Raw genomic sequence first — 21,361 nt, 5'->3', positions numbered from 1 at the left:
AAAAAAACTTTGAGAATTTCATATAATGTATTTAGATCATATTCAATCCTCTTCCCCTATTCATCATAAATATACCTCACTTTCCTATCTGCCCAACTTTTTACCTCTGTTTTTAAAATCCATCAAGTCCTATTTCTCCTGCCCATATATACTTCTTATACAAGGCCATCTGCCAGGCTGTGGTTAGTTAACTGCTGTGGCGCAAGTGGATCCTCAGTAAATTGGAAATTGACAGAGGAAGTAGGGATTACTTTCCATGATTTTCTCTATCTATATACACAGGTAGAATATATCCTATTTTATTTTATTATTTCATTTTAGATGTATGGGTGTTTTACCTACATATATGTCTATGTACCACATGCATGTCTAGTACCCTCAAGGCTAGAAAAGAACATTGGATCTCCCTGAATGACAGTTGCACAGTTGTGAGCCACCATGTGGATGTTGGGAATCAAACCCAGGTCCCATGGAAGAGAAGTCAGTACTTTTAATTAGTGACCTACCTTTTCAACTCCACAACTATATCATTTTAAAAGAAATGTTTGAATGTATACATATGTGTCTGCATGAGTTTGTGTGCACCACTGGCTTACCAGGTGCTCACAGAGGTCAGAGGGCATCAAACTTCCGGGAACTGGAGTTACAGGTTGTTGTGATACTGTATACATATGATACTGTGCTGGGAACTGAAACCAGGTTCTCTGCCTGGGCAAGAAGCACTCTTAACCACTGAATTATCCTGTCAGCTCGCACATCTGTAATTTTTCTCCCTCCACTTTTGCTGATACTCCACCTTCTTCATTATCCATTTAGTTATAAAGGAATATAGTTAATAAGTTTGTATTTCATTTTCTCCATAGTTAGGTCATCTGTGATGTGCTTGTTAATTGTAAAATTAGAAAATTAACATTTACATTGTTACGACTTTTCATTTTAATCTGAGTTGTTGTGATCATTATAGACCTATAGAACCAAAGTACTAAGTATACTACTTAAAGAGAATAGTTCTCCTATTAATGGAATGGGGTGCAAAGTTACATTGAAGATCATGTAAATTCACCTCTTTAAAAGCGGATAAAATGATCTATTTATACTCTAGTTACTGGTGGTATTATTTATTTCTGTTCTACTTTTCCTTCTACCCCTGTCTCCTAGCCTTTGATATATAATATCCTTAAATAGAAATCAGAGAATTTTTTTTAAAAAGATGTATTTATTCATTTTATGTATGTGTACACTGTTGATATCTTCAGATGTATCAGAAGAAGGTGCCAGATCTCATTACAGATGGTTATGAGCCTCCATGTGGTTGCTGGGAATTGAACTCGGGACCTCTGGAAGAGCAGTCAGTGGTCCTAACCACTGTGCCATCTCTTTAGCCCCAGAGGTTTTGTTTGCCTTTTGTTTTTTGTTTTGTTTTTATGCATCTCATACGTACCAAATAGAAAGTAAATTTTGTTGACTATCTTTTAGATGAGGAAAAACACACTCATCTAAAAGGTTTCAAAGCTCACTTCCTTTGTGATTTGTTCATGGTCAAGTTTACTGTTTGTTGTCTCTGATCTCAGAAAAGCCAGAGGTGCTCCAGCAGAATGGAGCACCTGGTAATGAATGCAGCAGGTAGCTGACAACAGACATCAACAGATGTCTGAGTGTGATGTTTTTGCCATTTTAACATTGTAAACCAGGATGATCTGCTAGCTCTGCAGACCCTTACACACAAGGTTTGGATTCACTTCCATGTGACTAGAGTGCCATGGTGGTCAACTGAGACCCAATTCACACACCTGGTAGATGGTTAAATAATATTTTTTTCTTATCAACCAACCTAAACACAGCTGAAATTTAGTCTACAATCTTTGGAGAGAGATAGGTGATTTATTCTTATATCTTGGCTCATCCTCATCTGGCTCTGAAGACTGATGGTCAGCTTTTTTGCTAGCAATTATATTGCTGCTCAAGTGGGAATTTCATAACCAAAAGGAGGAAGTGATGCTTAGCAACCAAGGAATCTAACATAATGGAAAAATACTGGCAATTGTTTAATATTTGAATATAATTGTAGGATTCATAAAGATATGTTGAACTTGACATTTTAATGTAAATCAGATTTGCTGACTGTGTTATCGTCTTTAAAGAATCAGATGTCAGAATATAATGTTTGGGGATTTTTCCAATAATGAGACAAGCACAATCCATTTGTTGTTAGTTCCCAGGGTAAAATCTACATTAACTCACAGAGGTTTCTCATGTGTTGTTCTTCCTAGTACTGCCTTTTTGTCACAAAACGAGTATTTGGGGATTGACTTCTTTTTAGTACTTAATTTGAGATATTCTGTTTTCTTGGTTGTTCCGAATATATTGCCAGGAATTGTGCAGACTATGTCCTCATTTACCAACACAACCCATGGCTATAGCATTGAAACCATCTCAAGCCATGCTTGACTGGTTGGTCATTTTCCACATTCTAGAAATTTCCAGTGGTCAGATTGCCCAGGAACCGTCAGCATATTTTTTGTTCTGCAGAATAGCACTTAACGTTGAGAAATCTTGTCATTTGATAATTTCACTTCTTCTTCATGAAGATGTATCACACATGCACACATGCACGTGTACATGCATGCACACGCGCAAACACACACACACACACACACACACACACTTCAAATAATGGCTGTCATTCTCTGAAAGACATAAATGTTTATAAATAAAGTAAAAATATATTAAAAGGGCATTTAAATTGAGTCGTGATTTTTTTCAAGAAAAGTAACTTTATCTTTGTGGGGGGTGAGGTTAAAACAGAGTCTGGATATGCAGAGCACCTTAGCCTTGAATTTATAATTCTGACTCAGCCTCTTGAGTGCTTTATTGCACGCATGCAAACACAACACCCGACTCTTCCCTTTTTATAATGTATTTCTCCCTCCAACATCCTATTTTATTTGAATTTAAAAGTGACATACCAAGATACCTGATCTCTACTGCCACCCTTACCCAACCATTCTCAATGCATATTTTGGTTCCATGAACCTTATTCAATCTGCTAGTGGAAAGAACATAGGCCTGATTGCTAGAAAATGGGGATTTAATGTTGACATATCCATCCATCAACTGTGGAACCTTTGCTTATCAATCATCTTTCCTTGGATAGTTTTCTGATCAACAAGCTTAGGACTAAAATGTCATTGTGCTGTTGTTGAGGGAGTAGCTGAGGTGTATGTAAAATGTTTGGCAAAGTAGTAGGCATTCATTAAATGTTTGCTATTTCTGTTTATTAGCATTTGCCTTCGGTGATGTGCTTTGCATCCGTGATAACAACAACCAGTTCAGTCCAAAACATGAGCTCATGGCTCCATGCATTACCTAGACAGGGAGGGTTGTAACTGATGGACATATTTCGAACAACCCTCTTGATAAAATACAGGATCTTTGCTAGTTGGACTCACTCTTTAATGACAAGTTCAATAACAAAGACACAGGGAAAGCTCACTGATTTCAGCATCAAAGCAAGCTTTAATAGCTATTTCTAAAAGTTATCTCCAGATCATCTTCTCCCACCCACCAGACTGTTCATATACAATGGCTGCAAATATTCAAATTCCATAAACATGATATTGCAAAAGTGGGAAAAAATAAGAAAAATCATTTCTAGCCTTATTGTCTCATTTTAGATTTGTTGCTAATGACAGATCTCAGTATCTGTTACTAAATTCTAAGAACTAAGTACGGAAAGAGCTGTGCTGGCAGCTGGCAGCTGGTGGCTGTGAGCTGGGGGCTTGGGAGCAAAAAGAAGGAAGTTCTCAAACAAGAAGCACATGTGCACTCATTTTCCATCTCATAACCAGAATAACTCAGGATAGATCTGTATTTTGGGAACTATGTTGATATCAACCCTAGCCTGCTTATGGGATTCTTTTTCTCCTCATGGGTTGCCTCATCCAGCCTTGATATGAGGGTTTGTGCCTATTCTTATTACATCTTGTTATGCTGTGTTCTCTGGGAGGTCTGTTTTTTTTTTTTTTGGTTTTTTTTTGTTTGTTTGTTTGTTTGTTTGTTTTTAAGGGAAACAGGAGCAATGGATCTGGGGGAGAGGAGGTGTGGAAGCAGGGCTGGGGGAGGGGGAGGGGCCAGGCTGCGGTCTGGATCTATTGTCTGCAAGAAAAATAAAGACAAAAAAAAAAAAAAAAAAACCAGAAAACTGGAGAAAGATTCTTGGAGCAACAAACAGACTCATTATCACTTTTGTTAGAACGGTGTTTTCGGTGTTTTCAGAGTCCTTGTAACTGAGATCAAACTTTGCCACAAATAGTTAAAATGGACGCATTAATTATACCAAGCAAATGGATGGCCTAGGGTGCAACAGGAAGGTCTGTCTGGACCTTTGTCCCAGGGCAACAATTCTCATGGTGCCATGTGCACATCTAGGAAGGCCTTATTTGCCAGAACCAGCCTTGAGTGCTCTAAGGATGCTAAGCGAACAAGGGCATAGCAGGAACATAAGGAGAATCTGAGCTCTCCCTTCATCTAGTCCCTTCAAAATATCCATACAATAGCAAAATTTGTGATCAGAACTAAAACTGTGCAATGCTATATGAAGTCAAAACAAGATGAGCGCATGTATCCTTTAGTTACATGTGATACATACCAAGTAGCAATGGAGGCCGAATCCTAACCACCATGAGACCCTTTGCATCTGACACTTCACTTGTGCCGAGCTTTCCTTTCTCTCCTGTTGTCTCCACCACTTTCTCCTCATCAAGGCCTCTGCTCTCTACTCTTCCTTTCTCATTACCAAAGCTGAATAGTTATAAGTCTTTGTATTCCTGGGGGCGGGGCGGGCAGTCAACAATGCTTTTAGTTCCCAGAAAGAGGAGGGGTTTTCTCTTTCTTTTTCACATGTGACTAGTCTAGCAGTCATCTAGACTCTGTCTTGCACTTCTGGATGCCCATAAAATATCGGATGTGATTTTACTCTTAACCCAGTTATTTGGGGATTACAGTTTCTAAAATTTCTATTTTAGGAAGATGGTGATGCTGGTACTAGTGGTGATGAAAATGCTGCAATTAAAAAAAAAACAAGTTATTGTCTATGCACATAAGATCTATTTGTATAGGTATTTAAGCCAAAGAAGAAATGGATTCTTAGCAGGATATGTATTATCATGTATACATTTCTTAGAATTCAGTTCAAAATTCCCAAGGTTTGGCTGGAACAGATCATTTCTGTCAGTAAATAAATGTGTTCTTCGTTTTCAGCTTACAGACTAGAACTAGAAGTGTTAGCCCCCATCATCACAGGAGAATAGGTCTCTGAATTCCTCCCTCCTCCCTCCAAATAACAGTTGGATGAATACCAGTAGGATGGCCTGACCATCCTCCTGGTTCATATCTTTCTCTCTACTCCCAGGGGAATCAGGATACTTCGGTGTGTAAAAGAAACAGAAGGGTAATTCTGTCTCTGGCCATATATTCCATTATGACATAGTTCTGACTGTTTGCATCTGTTTGTTCAATCATTCATTCAGTCAATAAACTGACCTTGAACACCAATTCTGCCAAACACCATGATAAATGTAGAGTGTTACTTTAACTCCAATCAGTCTAATATTTCTTACTAGGAATAATCTCTGACCCAGTTAGACTGTTGTGCTGGTAAAACTGGAATATACTTCTGTGCCGATACTGTCATTAGGAAGTATTAAGTCATCATGAGCATCACTATCTCCTCTATTTAAAAAGTTTCCTTTAGCATGATGCTAAGGTTAAAGATAAAACAACAGCTAAGAATGACGAGCTATTCTTTGATTTGCTTTTTTGTTGGTGGATAGTATAAAAACTGAAGCTTGAGACAACCTGGTATTAAATGTGAAAAGGTGACCACACCCAGAGTCAGATGGCTTAGGTGTGGTTTCAGCTTCTGAATTGGAAGGAAGGTGCAGAACTCATTTGAGATCCTATTGTTTATCCTAGAGAGAGTCCCAGAAAATGCTTTTGCCTTACCCTCTTCTGGCATGTCAGAGGGAAATGTGAAACAATGCGTAACTATGTTTGTAAAAAGTGCTCTGAAACCATGAAGTTCCATGCAATATGACGGATGACTAGTAACGATCTTTGGAATTCCTTTTTAGGGGGCCTGTGTCATTGTGATTTCCTTTCCTCCTTCTCTCCTACAATCAACCAGCATTATTGGGACATTTGGCAGCATACACTGGTTTCCTGGTGAAAGAGCTGAGTTAGAAGTTTTCCTTGTTGAAAATGAAGTGGACTCCACGCGGGCCGGATTCTGAGTTGGAGATGCTCTGTTTACTGAGAGTTTTAGCCAAGGCTTCAGGGCCACACAGGAAAACGCCTATTGTGGTGCTTTGGAGAAAGAAAAGAAAGTTTCAGTCTTTGACATGAGTTGGGCAACAGCGAGGGTAGTAAATTTCCTGTTCAGTTGAGGCCACTCTATTCCTATTTATTTTCCACAAGGGACAAAAATGTTCAATTTACTCACAAGGAGCAGGCTCGACTGAGTATAGAAATGGCTGGCAAACTCAAATGGATTTAACATCCCCAGAAAATGAACCCCAAGCAAGGGTTTGGAAATTTCTGCCACAGAGGTATCATGGTAGTGGCTGGTTTTGTCACAGAGAAACAGCTGGAGATATCACAGAGAAAGGAGCCTCCCTTAAGGAAATGCTTTCATGAGATCCAGCTGTAAGGCATTTTCTCAACTAGTGATCAAGGAGGAAGGGCCCAGCCCATTGTGGGTGGTGCCATCCCTGAGCAGGTAGTCCCAGGTTCCATAAGAAAGCAAGCTGAACCTAGTAAGTAACATCCCTCCATGGCCTCTGCATCAGCTCCTGCTTCCTGACCTGCTTGAGTTCCAGTCCTGACTTCCTTTGGTGATGAACAGCAGTATGAAAGTGTAAGCTGAATAAACCCTTTCCTTCCCAACTTGCTTCTTGGTCATGATGTTTTGTGCAGGAATAGAAACCTTGACTAAGACACATGGCTAATAAACAAAGCTAAAGTGTACTTTCCTGTTGAACTCGAGCCCCCCAAATCTTTCTAGTATTTTCAAATCAGTAACACAACCCTCAACTCTGACAGCAGCTTCATCCTCTGAAGTCTTACAGTGGAAATCCTTGTTTTTTAAAATGCGGTCCCATGCCATCTTAAAAAATTTCATGTTTTTAGTAATGCAGGTTTCTGGGCCCCACCTCAGACCTAATAAATGTAATTTTATATGTCTATATGTAATAACATAGCAAGGTAATTTATGTGCTCATTAAAGTGTACAAAGCAATGATTCAAGTAAAGTAGGCATATCAGACCTGGGGCCAATGGGCCACATACATCTAAGAATAGCTATGCATGCAGCCCGACATATTTGTTGAGCACATCACGTTTCAAAGGCAAGTCAATGTGTTTGCCACATCTATTTGAAAAGATATATTGAGAGTAAGATAATGAGTTTCTCATGTGTTCTATGTGACAGGGGGATTTCCTCAGGGTTTCATGATGGCTAAAACTGTAGTGACAATAGAAAGACACCATGTCATCTGTCAACTTATGATTTTAGACTCAGACATTTGATCTCAAAGTGAAGGTATAATAGTCTTAATAGTAAGTATAAGCTGTACTCATTATTGAAAATCAATATATACAATAGTGACATTTGGACAACTAAAGAAGAGAAATGCTATGAATTTGACAGAATTACTCTCCATGTGATTTTGCTATGACTTAAAGGTTATTTCTAAAAGTCAGAGCTATCAGACATCTGTTGGATAAGAATTCAACCCCATCACAGCATTATGGAAATGTTAATGATAACTTTTAGACTACAAAGTACAGTCAGTGCTCGGGAACTGCTGCTTTAGGCAGACCACAAGCTTCAAGAACACTTGAAAGGAGAACTTCTTACTTAGGGTGTTCACTTGCAATGGTCTTGAACTCGTTATCCCAGTTGGGCCGTCCATACAGAGTCTTCTGTTTTAGGCCTGTGATCACATCTTTCTCCTCATCATGGTGCACAGCAAAGTGATTGGCCTATAGCAAAACATAGACATTCAGAAAAAAAGAGACATGGTATATCACATTTCACAAATCAAGCTCTTAGTACTTAACACACAGAGACATACACACGTTATGATGATAGGAGATGATATTCTTCAGGAAGAAAGGGGATGGAAGGGTCCTCTGTACCCATCTGCTATCAAGATAATATACTAGACATGTGGGTATCAATAAGTCAGTTCCTTATGAGATGTATGGCATAGTCAATAGTAACTCCCTTTACAGAATGTGACTTTGTAAAAAGCTTTATAAAAGTTCAGGTGTTGAGAAAGAGACCATTTGAAGCAAGACTGCATTAAAGAGAAAATCCTTCTTTTACAATCCAAATAAGGCCAGCCTAAATGAAAAGGTAAAGGAATTATAACACAAACTAAGATGAAATGACAAAATGAGAAGAATAACTGTCCCCAGAATGAGATGTGTTCTTTGTATACACCAAAAGCTTGGCTCCTAGAGGCAGGTGCCTACAGGACCTTCACGGCTGGGCCAGTTAGTTTAGGCAGTGGATTAGAACATTTAGGAGGAGATGGATTTCAAGGCTATGACAGGAAATTGCCAACTGCTTGTAGCTCATTTTCAAGAATTGGCCTTCTGTTACTGGATCAAAAAGCAATCAGCCTCAGTCTCTCAGTAAATGATCCAGCCATGCAGCTGCCTGTGACTCCTGGCAAGGTTCAAGATGAACCAGTGGGGAAACTGATGACAGTCACTCAATGAACTCTTCTTTCCTAATCCTAAGCTCACAAAACTAAGAGGTAAACCAATGACCATAAATACAGGCAGTCATTATTCCTCCCTGTCTTAGACATAGCCTGACCTCAAGGTCACATAGAGCAAATGTTAGCTGACTACTAGGCTAAACCAAATATTATGAAAGTTAACTATTTCCTCCCTGGTTGACGCAAAAGTGTGAAGTTTTGCTTTTGCCCCCAAGGGCCATATCACCCTTTAAGAAAGGCAAATTCATACTACAGGGAACCTGTACTAGTTTCCTTCCTTGTCTCTGTCACAAAGTATTATGATAAAATCTTTAGGAGAAAAGGGGTTTTTCTGGCTCACAATTGCAGGTTACAGTCCGTCGTTGTGGAGAAGTCAAGATAGCAGGAACTGGAAACAGCTAGTCATATCCACAGTCAGGAGGAGGAGGAAGCAAATGCAGCTTGTTTTCTGCTTCTATCTAAGCTTTCTTCTGTCCTATTTAGGTAAGGTCCCCCCCCCCCCAGGGACTGGCGCCACCTACTGATCTCCCCACATCAGTTAGCAACTAAGACAATAGCATGCTCTGGACAGATATGCCTCTAAGCCAGTTCGATATAAATATTTAATTAATTGAGACTCTCTTCCCAGACTGACATTTATACCTAACCATATCGGCCCCAATCAGGCTTCATACAGCATTTCTTAACCTTGTCAATTATAAGGTGCTTAAACTGCTAAATGATCTTGGTGAGAGACTATATTGCATTCAGTTGAAGACAAGTGACTTATTTTAGTGGTCTCCAAATATTTTTCAGGACACATATTCATATACATATCTGCATATATACTATATATCCAACTTTCTTCATCATATATGTTGACTTATTTGTTATTAATAGCCACAGACTGCTGGAAAGTGCTGAGTGCATCTGGACTCTGTCGTTTACTTGTTGGATGCCTTTATGCAAATAAGGTAATCAGTTCTAGACTTTTATTCCTTGTCCATAAAATTTAGAGAATAATACTTACTTCATCATAGGGGTGCTGAGAACATAAAATTAGACAATATTTGTAGGAACACTAAAAACAATACCAGGATCAGGAAGCAGTCTGCAGAGGACTATAGGACCCCAATCCTTTGATAGCCAAATCCATAAGAGCTGAAGTCTCTTACATGTTCTGAACCATATCTAGATTAGCTATGATACCTCAGGCAATGGAAGACCTATGTAACTAGTTGTTAACTAGTTGTTAACTAGTTGTTTAGGGAGCAATTCCATGATTACCTTTTCCCCACATATTTTGATTAGGTTGCTGGAACCTATAGATGCAGAACCTCAAGTATATGGAGAGCTGACTGGATATAAATGCACTGAATACACCATAAAACATACATAACATATAAATTAAGGACTAAATACAATATGGGGGATAGATTTTCCTTCCCATTGACGTTTGATGAGTCTTGTCCACCTGACGTGAGATTCCAGCTCTTTGTTGGGAACAATGTCCTAATATCAACATAGGCCCTTTAGTTTGGAATCTAGTCTCAATGGTCTAAATATCTTATGATGATACTGAGTGACTGTGAGCAGGCTTGGTCACTTGAGTCCATTAGTTGTCCTTGTGTGTGTCGGTGGGTGGGGGGCACTGGTTGGGAGTAGTATATGGAATTTTCCAAAAAAGTAAAAGAGAAGCCAGCATGCTCTAGCCATACTAAAAAAGACCTGAGAACTGGACTCTTGTCCTCACCTGAGATTCATCCCAGCCAGTAAGGTAGATATTGTAGCTGAGGAAGTTGGCATTGTTCCTTTCCTGCATCTGGGTCTCCAGCAGCTGCAGAAGGTCTGCAAACCACTCAAAGGCATGCGTGTCCCTGCACAGCCAATAGAAGTAGATCTGAAAGAGGACAGGCCACAAGTCAGATTATATCAGCTTCAGTGAATGGGTTTCCAATGTTCTAAACTTTTTCATGACACCCAGAATGCCTAGAAACAGTTTTTCAGAAATCTGGAGATGTTTGTCATTGTTTTAAGACAGGGCCTTTAAATATAGATTGACCCTAGTTTAAACTCGGGATCCTCCAATTTCTGCTTCTCGAGTGCTGGCATTGTGAGTGTATATTACCAAACTATATATCCTTCATAGGCTAATTTACACAAATGTTCTCTGAACTTCAAGCAAGCAGATCAGGAAATAGTTTTCAGGAGCTGCTAGAGAGGTGGTTCATTGGATAAGACTGCTTTTGTTCTTTCAGGGCATCAGAGTTCTGTTACCAGCATCTGTGTCAAGTGGCTCACAACTGCCTGTTACTCCTGCTCCAGGGCATCTGATACACTCTTTTTATTTCTAGTTGCACCCCTACATATGTGGTATGTCTGTGTGCGCACGTGTGCACATGCACACACACACACAAATAAAAATAAATATTTAAAAGTAAATCAATATGTTGATGATTTAGGCTTACAAATATGTAGTCAACCCCCACCTTGTGGCTTGCTAGTTTTTCTCTGCTGGCTGCTGTTGCTTTCCCAGAATCCCTGACTTCCTATGTATCTGCTTTGAGAAAGGCCAAAGGAATAAACACAGTGGCTGCCCACATGATGGCTTCCCTGCCCGGGACTGCCAGACCCTCCCAAGTTCCTAGGGGCAAAGGTCGTATCACCCATACCTTCTTCAGTAGGAAAGAATGAAATGTGAAGCTGTGGTTGATGGCCCTATCGGAACCAATCTTAACAGCTACTAGAATAATTTAAAGTTTACAAGGCATCTTTCCTCAAGTAACATGTAACAGTCCCCTGGAAACTTATCCCCAGGAGATATCCATAAGCAAGTAAAAAGTTCCATGTCCCTTGCCCTATTCTGCTAAAAAGCAGTATATTGAAGAGCTGAAATTAGAGTTAGTATCATTGTATAATGCAGGCTGACAAGAAAAAAAATGTTTTCAGTTTGGCCTGCTGCCACTGTCCTGTAATGCCAAGGGTTCAGGTGTGGAATCACAACTGTTTGGGAGACTGAAGAGAGAGGATCATAAGTTAAAGGCCTGCCTGGGCCAATATCAAAAGGGAAAGGAGGGTCAAGTTGTATCTTAGTGGTTCAGCATTTGACTAGTGGGTGGAAGGCCCGGGGTTCCATCCCCAGTCATGCATTCCTTTCTATTTAAAAATTATGGAAAATGGGGTATTAAATTGTATGTATTTAATATTTATACATTTCTAAAAATACATAAATTTCTGAGGGAAAACTAGAAAAGAATATCCAAGGAGAAGGAGGTGTAATCCAGGGGTAGAGCACTTGAGTAGCACACTTGAAGCTTTGGTTGCCACCTTCTGCACTGCTTTGAGTGTGTGTTTGTGTGCACGTGTACATATGTGTTCACATATATATGTGCTCTTGCATGTGCATACTTAAAGTGTAACTATTGGGTTGGGGTTGTAACTACTTCCTCTTTTTCTCAAATTTTATGAATTTATAATACTGCTAGACAAACACAGCATATTGCTTTTTCTAACAGGTCTGTTTATATATGTGCACACTATTGTACCTTCTACTCCCTTGAAGCAAGCCTGCCTCTCTGGAGTCACTTAAACCTTTTCATCATTTTTCTCATCTCTGAAAGCCTTTTAGAGATTGATGGCTAGCCCAGACACTCCAACAAGTAAGAGGTACTTACCTTTTTGAGTTTCAGACTGGTGGCATTATCACAATATTTGTACCAGACAGACTTGAGAATGGAGGCAAAGGGCGTGACTCCAATCCCGGCTCCCACTAACATCACCACCTCATAGCTGAACACATCTTCACTGGCTGTACCAAAGGGTCCATCAACTGCTATCCTGAATGGAAAGGGAAGGGGATGGTTATGGATGCATTGATCTGCACAGCAGAATACCCACTGTTGGAGATGGGCACTATGCTGACTCTATGCATAGGAAATCTCCACAAAATGGCTTTCATGGAAGTCATTTAATGCCACCACTGAGGTTGAAAGTAAGAATATGAATGATTAGCTATTATGAATTAGCTAATATGAATGAAAATCTTTGCTAGGTTGCCACGGAATTTTTTTCTTTTTCTTTCTCTTCTTTCCCTCTATACACAACACATATGCCTCTTTAGATTTATTTAATTTTATCATGTGCATGTGTGTGTTTTGTCTGCATGTCTGTCTGTGTACCATGTACATGCCGGCTATAAAAAGATGTTAGGTCCCCTGGAATGGGAGTTACATATAGTTGTGAGTGCTCAGACTTGACTCAGGTCTTCTGGATGAACAGTTAATGCTCTGAGCCTTTTCTCCGGCTCACATGTCTCTCTTGTTATGAAAGATTATATTTGATCTTTTGTTTTGTGGTGTTGTCGATGTTGTATGTATGTATGCATATGCCAAAGAGTACATGATATCAGAGGACAATTTTTGGGAGTTTTTCTCCTTCAACCATGGGATCTGGTGGGGGGGGGCAAGGGTTGCACTCAGGACAACCCTTGAGTTGGTCTGCACAGCAAGCTCTTACTGATCAAGGCATTTGTTTGTTTGTTTGTTTGCTTGCTTGCTTGCTTGGCTACTTGCTTGCTTGTTTGTTTGAACTGAGATTTCTTGTATCCCAGGATAGCCTCCATGTTTCTTTCTTTCTTTCTTTCTTTCTTTTTTTTTTATTCAGAGTATCAGACAATTTATTCTGAGGGTTAAAAAGATGAATAAATTGTACAGTAACAAGGTTAATCCACACATGGAGGACAAGCCTCACATTGAAGACAACCAGTATAGAGCAAAAACATGTTATTTTTCATAGAGATAAACAACAGCCAGTTGTAATGAATAATCTCAAGTAAACTCACTCCTATCTCTACACCTGAGAGAAGCAGGAAAACATAACCCAAGAACAATTCTGTTTTTGAAAATTCTATGTCCACAATACTTGTGTTTTGGTTTCTTTTTTTTTAATTTAAATAACCATTTTATTGAATATAATAGGTGATTTAAATTACTACTTGAAAATTAATTTGCATAAATACCACCGAGATTACAAAAATATTTATAATCTTTGTATAATTGAAATTGCTAAATCCACAAAATAATTTCTTAATGGTGAGTTAAGGCTATCCTAATTAAAAAATATAATAAAGGGAACTGAACCTAGAGCCTCACCCATGCTAGGCAACTACCCCCCTACCCTCACAGACTGTTTTTTTTTTTTTAAGAGATCCTTCCATGTTTCTATCTAGTCAATGAGAGCTTTGAACTCCTGATTCTCCTGCTTCTGCTTCCCCTGGGAAGGACAATCGACATTTGAAATTCCTAATTGCATTACTTAGCTTCTACTGAGTCCCTGACATGATTGTTAAAATGACATCATTTGTTTGTGTTAGGAAACTGGAGAGAAAGATGCAAAGCAAATAGTCTACTCAAATAAATGATACCATTTAAAATTTAAGAATACCCCTGACATGATTTTTGTTTCTCCGAAAAAGTTAAGATAATTTGACCTTAATCTTTACATATTTAAAGAAAGTTGGGGGTATTGCTAATATTTTATCTCAATACTTTATAGTTCACCCAAGATATGTAAACATATATATAAACACACCACATGCAACTGTGAACACGGAGAAACACCCATATATTTTTTGAACCACTGTATTTTGTTACTCAGAAATCATGTGGTAAGATGTGGGGGGATCACAACTATTTCGCCATTTCTCCTAAATGCATACACATTTGCAATGTGTCCCAGACTTACTTAGGTAGTTTCCAGGCATCTTGGAACTCCTGCTTATCGCAGCCACAAGCATTGAATAGCCCCTCTGTCCAGTCTCCCACAATACGGATATGGATGCTAAAAAAGTCTTCCTCAGGAGCAGAGGTCAGTGTGAATGGGTGCCATTCTAACTTGGACACCTTGGGGCACTTGACAAAAATGTACTGTCCCACCTCCATCTTGAATCCTTTCTTCTTCATCTGAAGTTCAATGGTTTTGAAAGGGTGGGTGACCACCTGTAGAATAAAACACAACCCTGGAAATTGCATGTCCACAAAACATTTGAACTTTTGAGGTCCATATGGATAAAGTATTTAGTTAAGATGCCTTACCTGTGCTTTTTTATTTTGGGACCAACACAGAAGGTCCATCAGCAAATGTATCTGTCATTTGGGATTTGTCCTCAATTGTAGCTGATGGCTAACCATGGACTGAGGAATGGACACAAAGTCCTAGTATTCTCCCTTCATCCTGAGACAACTCCAACACTGCCTTTTAGGATCATCTGACACTGCAATTGCAACCACACTGTGGCCCAGGCCTGTCCTTCTCTCTTCCTCATTCTTTCTTTCTTAATATTTTTAATGTTTTCTTTTTCTTGTTTGTTTTGAGACATGGTTTCTGTATGCAGCCCAGGGTAGCCAGAAAGTTGTGATGTAGCCTAAGCTGGTCTTGAACTCTTGCTCTCCTACCTCAACTTCCTGGTTACTGAGATCATGGGAATGTGCTACCACATCTGGTTTTCTTTCCTTATGAGTACAGCCCCTGAGAACAAGCTTCTAAGAAGCATTTGCATACAGTTCTCTGTTTCACAGTCTTTGTCAGGAAATGGAAACTATCAGTCTGTTGTGATCTCTCTCTCTGTCTCTCTCAAGCTAAAGAAGGTACAAAAATAGAAAAAAAAAATTCTCCTGTTCACGCTGTCTCCCCAGGTCATGGGAGAGGACACAGGTATCTAGATGAAATGTGGAGCTTTCACTGACCAGGTAGACTGCAACAGCCCCAAAGGGAAGCTAGCCATGCTCTGCTGTTGTTCTGAATCACACTTAAATAAAGCCCGATTCCATGTATTGTTTCTACATTTCTCCTCACTTGAGGGAGAGCACCGTTCATCTTTCACCAAGCCAGTTTTCATATTTATCCTCCATATACACAAATGACCACAGACAATCTATTTAAATGGAGTAGAAGGAGACAATGGGTGCTCTCAGGCATTGACTTCCAGTCAAGTAGGATGAATAGGTTCTGGTGTCCTGATAGACAGTAGTTATGGTACATATGGTGAATACTATGTTTTCTATTTTAAGGCTTTTTAGAAGCCTTTGACTTTTTTTGTACCAGTGAGATCATACGTGTTTGAGTTGAAAGATGTGCTACTCCTTCACTTGATTGTACAAGTATCACATGGGAGAACACTACATTGTAGCCTATAAACACAAGCCAATTCTGAGCTAACTGAAAATGGTAGCTTCAAACTAACTCAAAGGTCAGATACTGTTCCTGAGAAGATGCCTACAATATCAAGAAGAATTTCAGAGGGATGAATACAGACAAGCCAAAGTTCATCAAAGGATCGAAGGTTATGGAGAACTGAAACAACAGAGTAGACTGAAGAAGTGTGGTCATTCCTATTAATACAAGTTACTACTGAGGCTGTAACTAATTGGCAGATCAGATGTTTAGCATATGTGATGCCTGAGTTTGACACCTAGCACCACCAAAATAAATGGAAAACATTTTCAAAACCTGGGATTTCAATGTGTCTCATAGGACAAGGCTGCAAACACCTTCCTCTTCCTCTTCTCTGAGTCAAGCAATTGGAAAGCAACATTTTGAATAGAGAAAAGTCTGTTGAAATTTGTTCACCATGTTGTAATTTTGTGTGGTAAAACAAATTTGCACATGTTGCAATTTCTTATGTTAAGCACAAAGAGGATTTAACTAAATAAGATATACAAGGAGACTCACGGGCATATTGTTGGACAACCCCTGTTTCTTATATTTACATGAGGAGAAAGTGAACATTTATTTTCTTCACAAGATAACAAATTTGCCCTAGAAATAATATTTGTCTGGTTTGGTCATATCTTATTTATGAAAAGAAAAATCACGACTAGGCTTTAAAAGAAATAAAACAGTAGAAATAGCATAAAAGAAGAGGGAGGGGCTGCACACTTGTACATGGCAAGCCTGCCAGTGGCAGCAGGACTAGCTCTGCTGTGACTCTCCATAGGTAGCAACCTATTCTAGTGTGGAGGACAGAGGGTAGTTTAGTGTCTTGCAAAAAAATAAACTATAACACTTTTTGTAAATAACTTCTCAAATGAATGGAATTAAATTTTATTTAACAAAATCATCTTGTTGGGTGTTTACTGAAACTACACAAGGAACTCTTCTGTCTATCACTTATCTATCTTCCTATGCATCTATCAGAAGAGTCTAATTGTATATCAATTTCTTTAGTTTGTAATGATAAAAAAAGCATGGGAGAATGGAGAAAAAAATCACTCCAGACTTGGAGTTCGGAGAGGAAATGCATGGTGTAGCTTATATATTAATCTGCTTGATACTTCGGACACTGCAGCTCTAATATACAGTGATCACATAAAAGAATAGAAGAAGGAACTAGAAAGTTTCAGCATCCTATGGTTACTTGTTGGTGGGTTTTTTTTTAGACAAAATATTTTTGTCTCACTAACACATAATGTGTGAGTATGAGAGAGAGAGACAGACAGACAGACAGACAGACAGACAGAGAGAGACAGAGAGAGAGAATCCTAGAAAGTGATACCTTTAGTGTCCCTCTTAAAGATTAATTCATTTATTAATTAATTCATCATTAAGTGCATTAAAATCAACTGATTAAATTTAGGACTTCTCTCTGTTTTCAGTTTAATAAAAAGAATGTGGCTAAGTGACCTTTCAAAGAAACAGTATAGAGAATTCGGGGAGAGTTGCCCATGTGGTAAGTGAATTCCACATCAGTGAATACCTTGGTGATGACCACCTTTTGCTGAGATCGCCAAAACCGGACCAACCTCTCACAAAGGTACAGGAACATGGGACCCACTATCCATTTCCAAGTCTGTAATCACATCAAATAGAAAAAGGAGAAGTGTTAAGGGGGTGGTGACAGCTCGTGAGAGACTCAGAAGGAGCAAACATTTTACAAGCCAGGTTAACCTTTATAAGCTTGCTGAAGCATTTACTACTGATAAGAATTTTTTATAAGAGAGTCTATATGAAAATATCAAAAGTTAAGATGAACTGTTAATCCAATAAAACAGCCACATTGGGGTTATATATATATAATCTGCATCTGGAGTGTAAAACTTTCCTAAGAGGAACCCCCTGCAAGAACGAGAGTTCCTCTCGGTGTCAACACATGAACTTGGACTGAACCTACAACAAAGTAAGGAAGGCTTCAGAATGTGTCATTTCAGCAACATGATATCTTTAATGAAACAATGCAATTTTCCTTTCTGTCATTGAGTCTGAGATTAATCTTTTGCAAGATAACAAATGTTGTGCAAGACCTCCATATGTCTTCAATATGCTGGTAAATTCTAGGAACTATGCAATGCTTTTGCTGCAGGAAACACACATGAAAACTCTAAGACTTCTCTCTGAGTCTTGGGACAGAATATGGAAATTGTTTCATAAAGTTGTAGGCTCTCTATAAACATTTAGGCCCAACAGATCTATCCAGTTTGACCAGTTGGATTCCTAACCTAATATCTCAAGTACCAAAAATGTAAAAGATAACATCATCTCAATGGACTCTGAGGTAGAGAATAGAGCATGTTTCCCACATGTCCTGGTTTGGTTTGCTTTTGGTGGTGCTTGGTTGTTTCTTCTCAACTTGACACATGCTAGAGTTATCTTAGAAGAAGAACTTCAACTGAAAAAAATGCTTCTAGCCAATTCACCCAGTAGACAAAAGTATATAGAACATCCTAATGGACAACACTTGTACCTGTTTCTTGAGACTAATAGTAATAGCATTATAATAGAAGCAATACAAATACATACCATAGGAGGGTTTCCAGCGAACTTTGGTACTGGGCACTCCTTTATTTTTCCCCATTCTTCGATTTTGTCTGCACAGATATCTAAATTATGCTCTTCCAAACTCTCCGCAGTCTGTCCACGTACAATTCGTCTGGTAAATTAAAAAAATAATCTACATCACTTAGTAACAAGACAATCAGCTGCTTGAGTATTTTAGACTTTTGGGATCTACAGCTTCATGTATGCTAGGCAAGCACTCCAACAATGGCCTATATCCTCAACACTGATTGTGCACATATGGCAAATATCTTCTTGGGAGCCCTGTGCTTTTTAACCAGTAACACCCCTTATAAGTAAGTCAGGGAAGGAAATGAGAATGTGTAATCTTGAAAAATAGAAAACTGTGCAGATGGTACAAAGACCTTTGGCACGTAACATTATAGAGTGTGTCTTTGGTTACCAACATGTACCTTGTTAAAGAGAGAATGTGCTTTTTTTCTATTATCATTTTTGTGTATAAAAAAACAGGACCTAGAAAAATGATATCTCTAACAGTCTGATTGTTAACCCAGGGGGCAACATTGTAAAAATTGGAAAAGGTTTCTCTGTCTGTAAAGATACTCCTACAAGCCAGTCATGTGGCCAGCAGAAAGTAGACTACCTTTCATCTTTTAGACAGACATTAGTAGATACTGAACAACACAAACAACCATACAGAGTGGTTCTGAGGTAGCAGAGTGCTTTATTTGTAGATCCCTGACTTCTGTAGGCCAGACATGATGCATACCTGTAACCCCTACACGCTAAGGCAGAATGTGAATTGGAGGATTTCAAGGCAGCCTCATCTCCATAATGAGATTACATCTGAAAAATGTTTTCAAAATGATATCTTTCCAGGAAAATTTGACCATTCTCACAGATATGAGCGAGCACCAGTACTATATTACTCAAAGTGCATAGAGCCTATTTAGTTTAACTCAATAATTATCAAGTAAGCTGATGTTAGAATATTAGGCAATTCTGGGTTAGTACAAAATGGAGTAAGTTATTTTAAAGACTGCAAATGACATGGTCATCAGAATATATTGATAGATGAGACATGGACATCCATTTTTAGACTTCAATTGGAATACCTATAATTTAATACATCATTTAGTATGTTCTGAGAATGGTTTAATTCAAGGCCATGACCCATCCCCCATCCTTATATAAAACAGGGTCTCATTAAGTAGCCCTGGCTGGCTAGGAACTCACTGTGTAAACTAATTCCTTACCATTCCTAGGTCTCTTTGAAGAGACTGTCCTTATATGAGCACTTATTTTGAGTTGGCATGAGAAAAACTACTGTCCACCAATTATCTCAGTTAACCTCTGGAATAAGCTTGAGAAGCAAGTATTCTTTTGCAATTTTACATCAGGGTACCAAAGCAGCGTGTTTTTGGCCCAGATAGCCTTGACCTCAAATCTCAATTCTATGCATTCATACTTTGGTAGTCTTGGTAAAAAATTAACTTTTTAAAAATGTTTTGCTTCAGTTATTCCATCTGCAATACAGGTATATTTCTTCATTAAATGGTGAATTCAGTGCTCAGTGGACATGGCTTTGGAAACACATCAAGTACAGTAAAGCAGGAGTCTGAGAAATAGTAACTACAAAGGGTCTTGATTTCCTGATTCATGTGGAGACTAAACTGGAAGCAGTGGGACTAGTGAAGGGGGCAGGGGAAGACATTCTTTCTCCTTTGAAGGATTCTCTGAGAGAACTGGATTGTGAGCATCTTACAGGGAAAGACACTCGGTTGCTTTAGGAGACTCGGGAGATCCTCCATTCTTACAGACTTCTCAGTGCTTAGAAAGAGTTTCACAGAGATGCAAATCAGGAAGTAGGTGAAGAACACACAGAGAAGTTGGCCACAGTTGTTTTTCCTCATCCTTCCTCTTTTCACTCTCCAGACTTGGTCACCCATAGGTTACCTGGCTTGAGCTTTGCATATTCTCTTTCCTCCCTTTGCCTTCCTGGAACTCTATACCCATCATGGAATGTTCCTGACCTTGGCTTGTATGGGCAGGTGGTGGGAAAGAGTAGAAAAATGAAACGATATTAAAGCAGATTTTTTTTGAGCATAAAGTCAAGAACTGTTTGTCCTTATGAGAGTTTTCACCATAGCCCACTCGAAACCACCTGTTCTCTAGGCTACTCACCAGCCTGGAGTGGTTTGGCCCACATTTTACCATTTTTACCTTTTGGTTCCACATCTACACATGAGAGGGTTAAAAGAAACATTGAATGTCAAGTTCTTAGCACCTGACATAATGCTTGGTAGAAGTTAATTACTTTTTATCATATTTGAAATTTTGAAGGCAATGCCCCTGTATTTTTCTAGCTAGCGTTCCTCCCTAATTCCTGAGGTAGATTCTCTTACCCAGTAGGAAACTTGTAATGATTATTGGCTTAAATAAAAATCACTTGGACATCAGGAAACTGATTCAGCTGATTAATCACTAACTCCTCTACTTTGGGATTTTTGCCTAACCTACACACGATTTATCCATAGTAAGCGATGTGGTGGGCATGCAAGACCAAACCAATGCTTTCAATAAGGTATGGCCATGCAGAAAGTAGACTACCTTTCTTCTCTTCAGGCAGAAATATAGTGGACAATCCACACAAATGGTGGCCTTGAGAAGAACCATAGCCAGTGTATTTTATACAGGAGGTATGTATTTCAAGCTTATTTTAAATAGCTCATAATGAATTTGATGGGTACAGCAAGAAAGCAAATACCATTGCTGTTTTTGTGGGGATTTTTTTTCTGACCTCAGCT

The 21,361-nt window shown here is 38.9% G+C and overlaps 1 protein-coding gene across 1 annotated transcript in view; it reads right to left on the bottom strand.

Annotated features, from left to right (window-relative positions):
* Positions 1-4,062: 4,062 nt before the first annotated feature.
* The window catches only part of LOC110286646 (cytochrome b-245 heavy chain), a 33,997-nt gene continuing 16,698 nt past the window's right edge, over positions 4,063-21,361 (bottom strand). Inside the window, exons 7-13 of the mRNA XM_021153154.2 lie at positions 18,558-18,687; positions 17,518-17,610; positions 14,508-14,761; positions 12,440-12,602; positions 10,519-10,665; positions 7,916-8,040; positions 4,063-6,363 (exon numbers count right to left, since the gene is read on the bottom strand). Of these exons, the coding sequence (XP_021008813.1) occupies positions 6,237-6,363; positions 7,916-8,040; positions 10,519-10,665; positions 12,440-12,602; positions 14,508-14,761; positions 17,518-17,610; positions 18,558-18,687 (1,039 nt within the window). The 3' untranslated portion in view covers positions 4,063-6,236. The remainder of the gene's footprint in view (positions 6,364-7,915; positions 8,041-10,518; positions 10,666-12,439; positions 12,603-14,507; positions 14,762-17,517; positions 17,611-18,557; positions 18,688-21,361) is intronic.

The sequence above is a fragment of the Mus caroli genome, chromosome X (assembly GCF_900094665.2).
Source record: "Mus caroli chromosome X, CAROLI_EIJ_v1.1, whole genome shotgun sequence".
NCBI lineage: Eukaryota > Metazoa > Chordata > Mammalia > Rodentia > Muridae > Mus > Mus caroli.
This window is presented reverse-complemented; position numbering and strand designations above follow the sequence as displayed.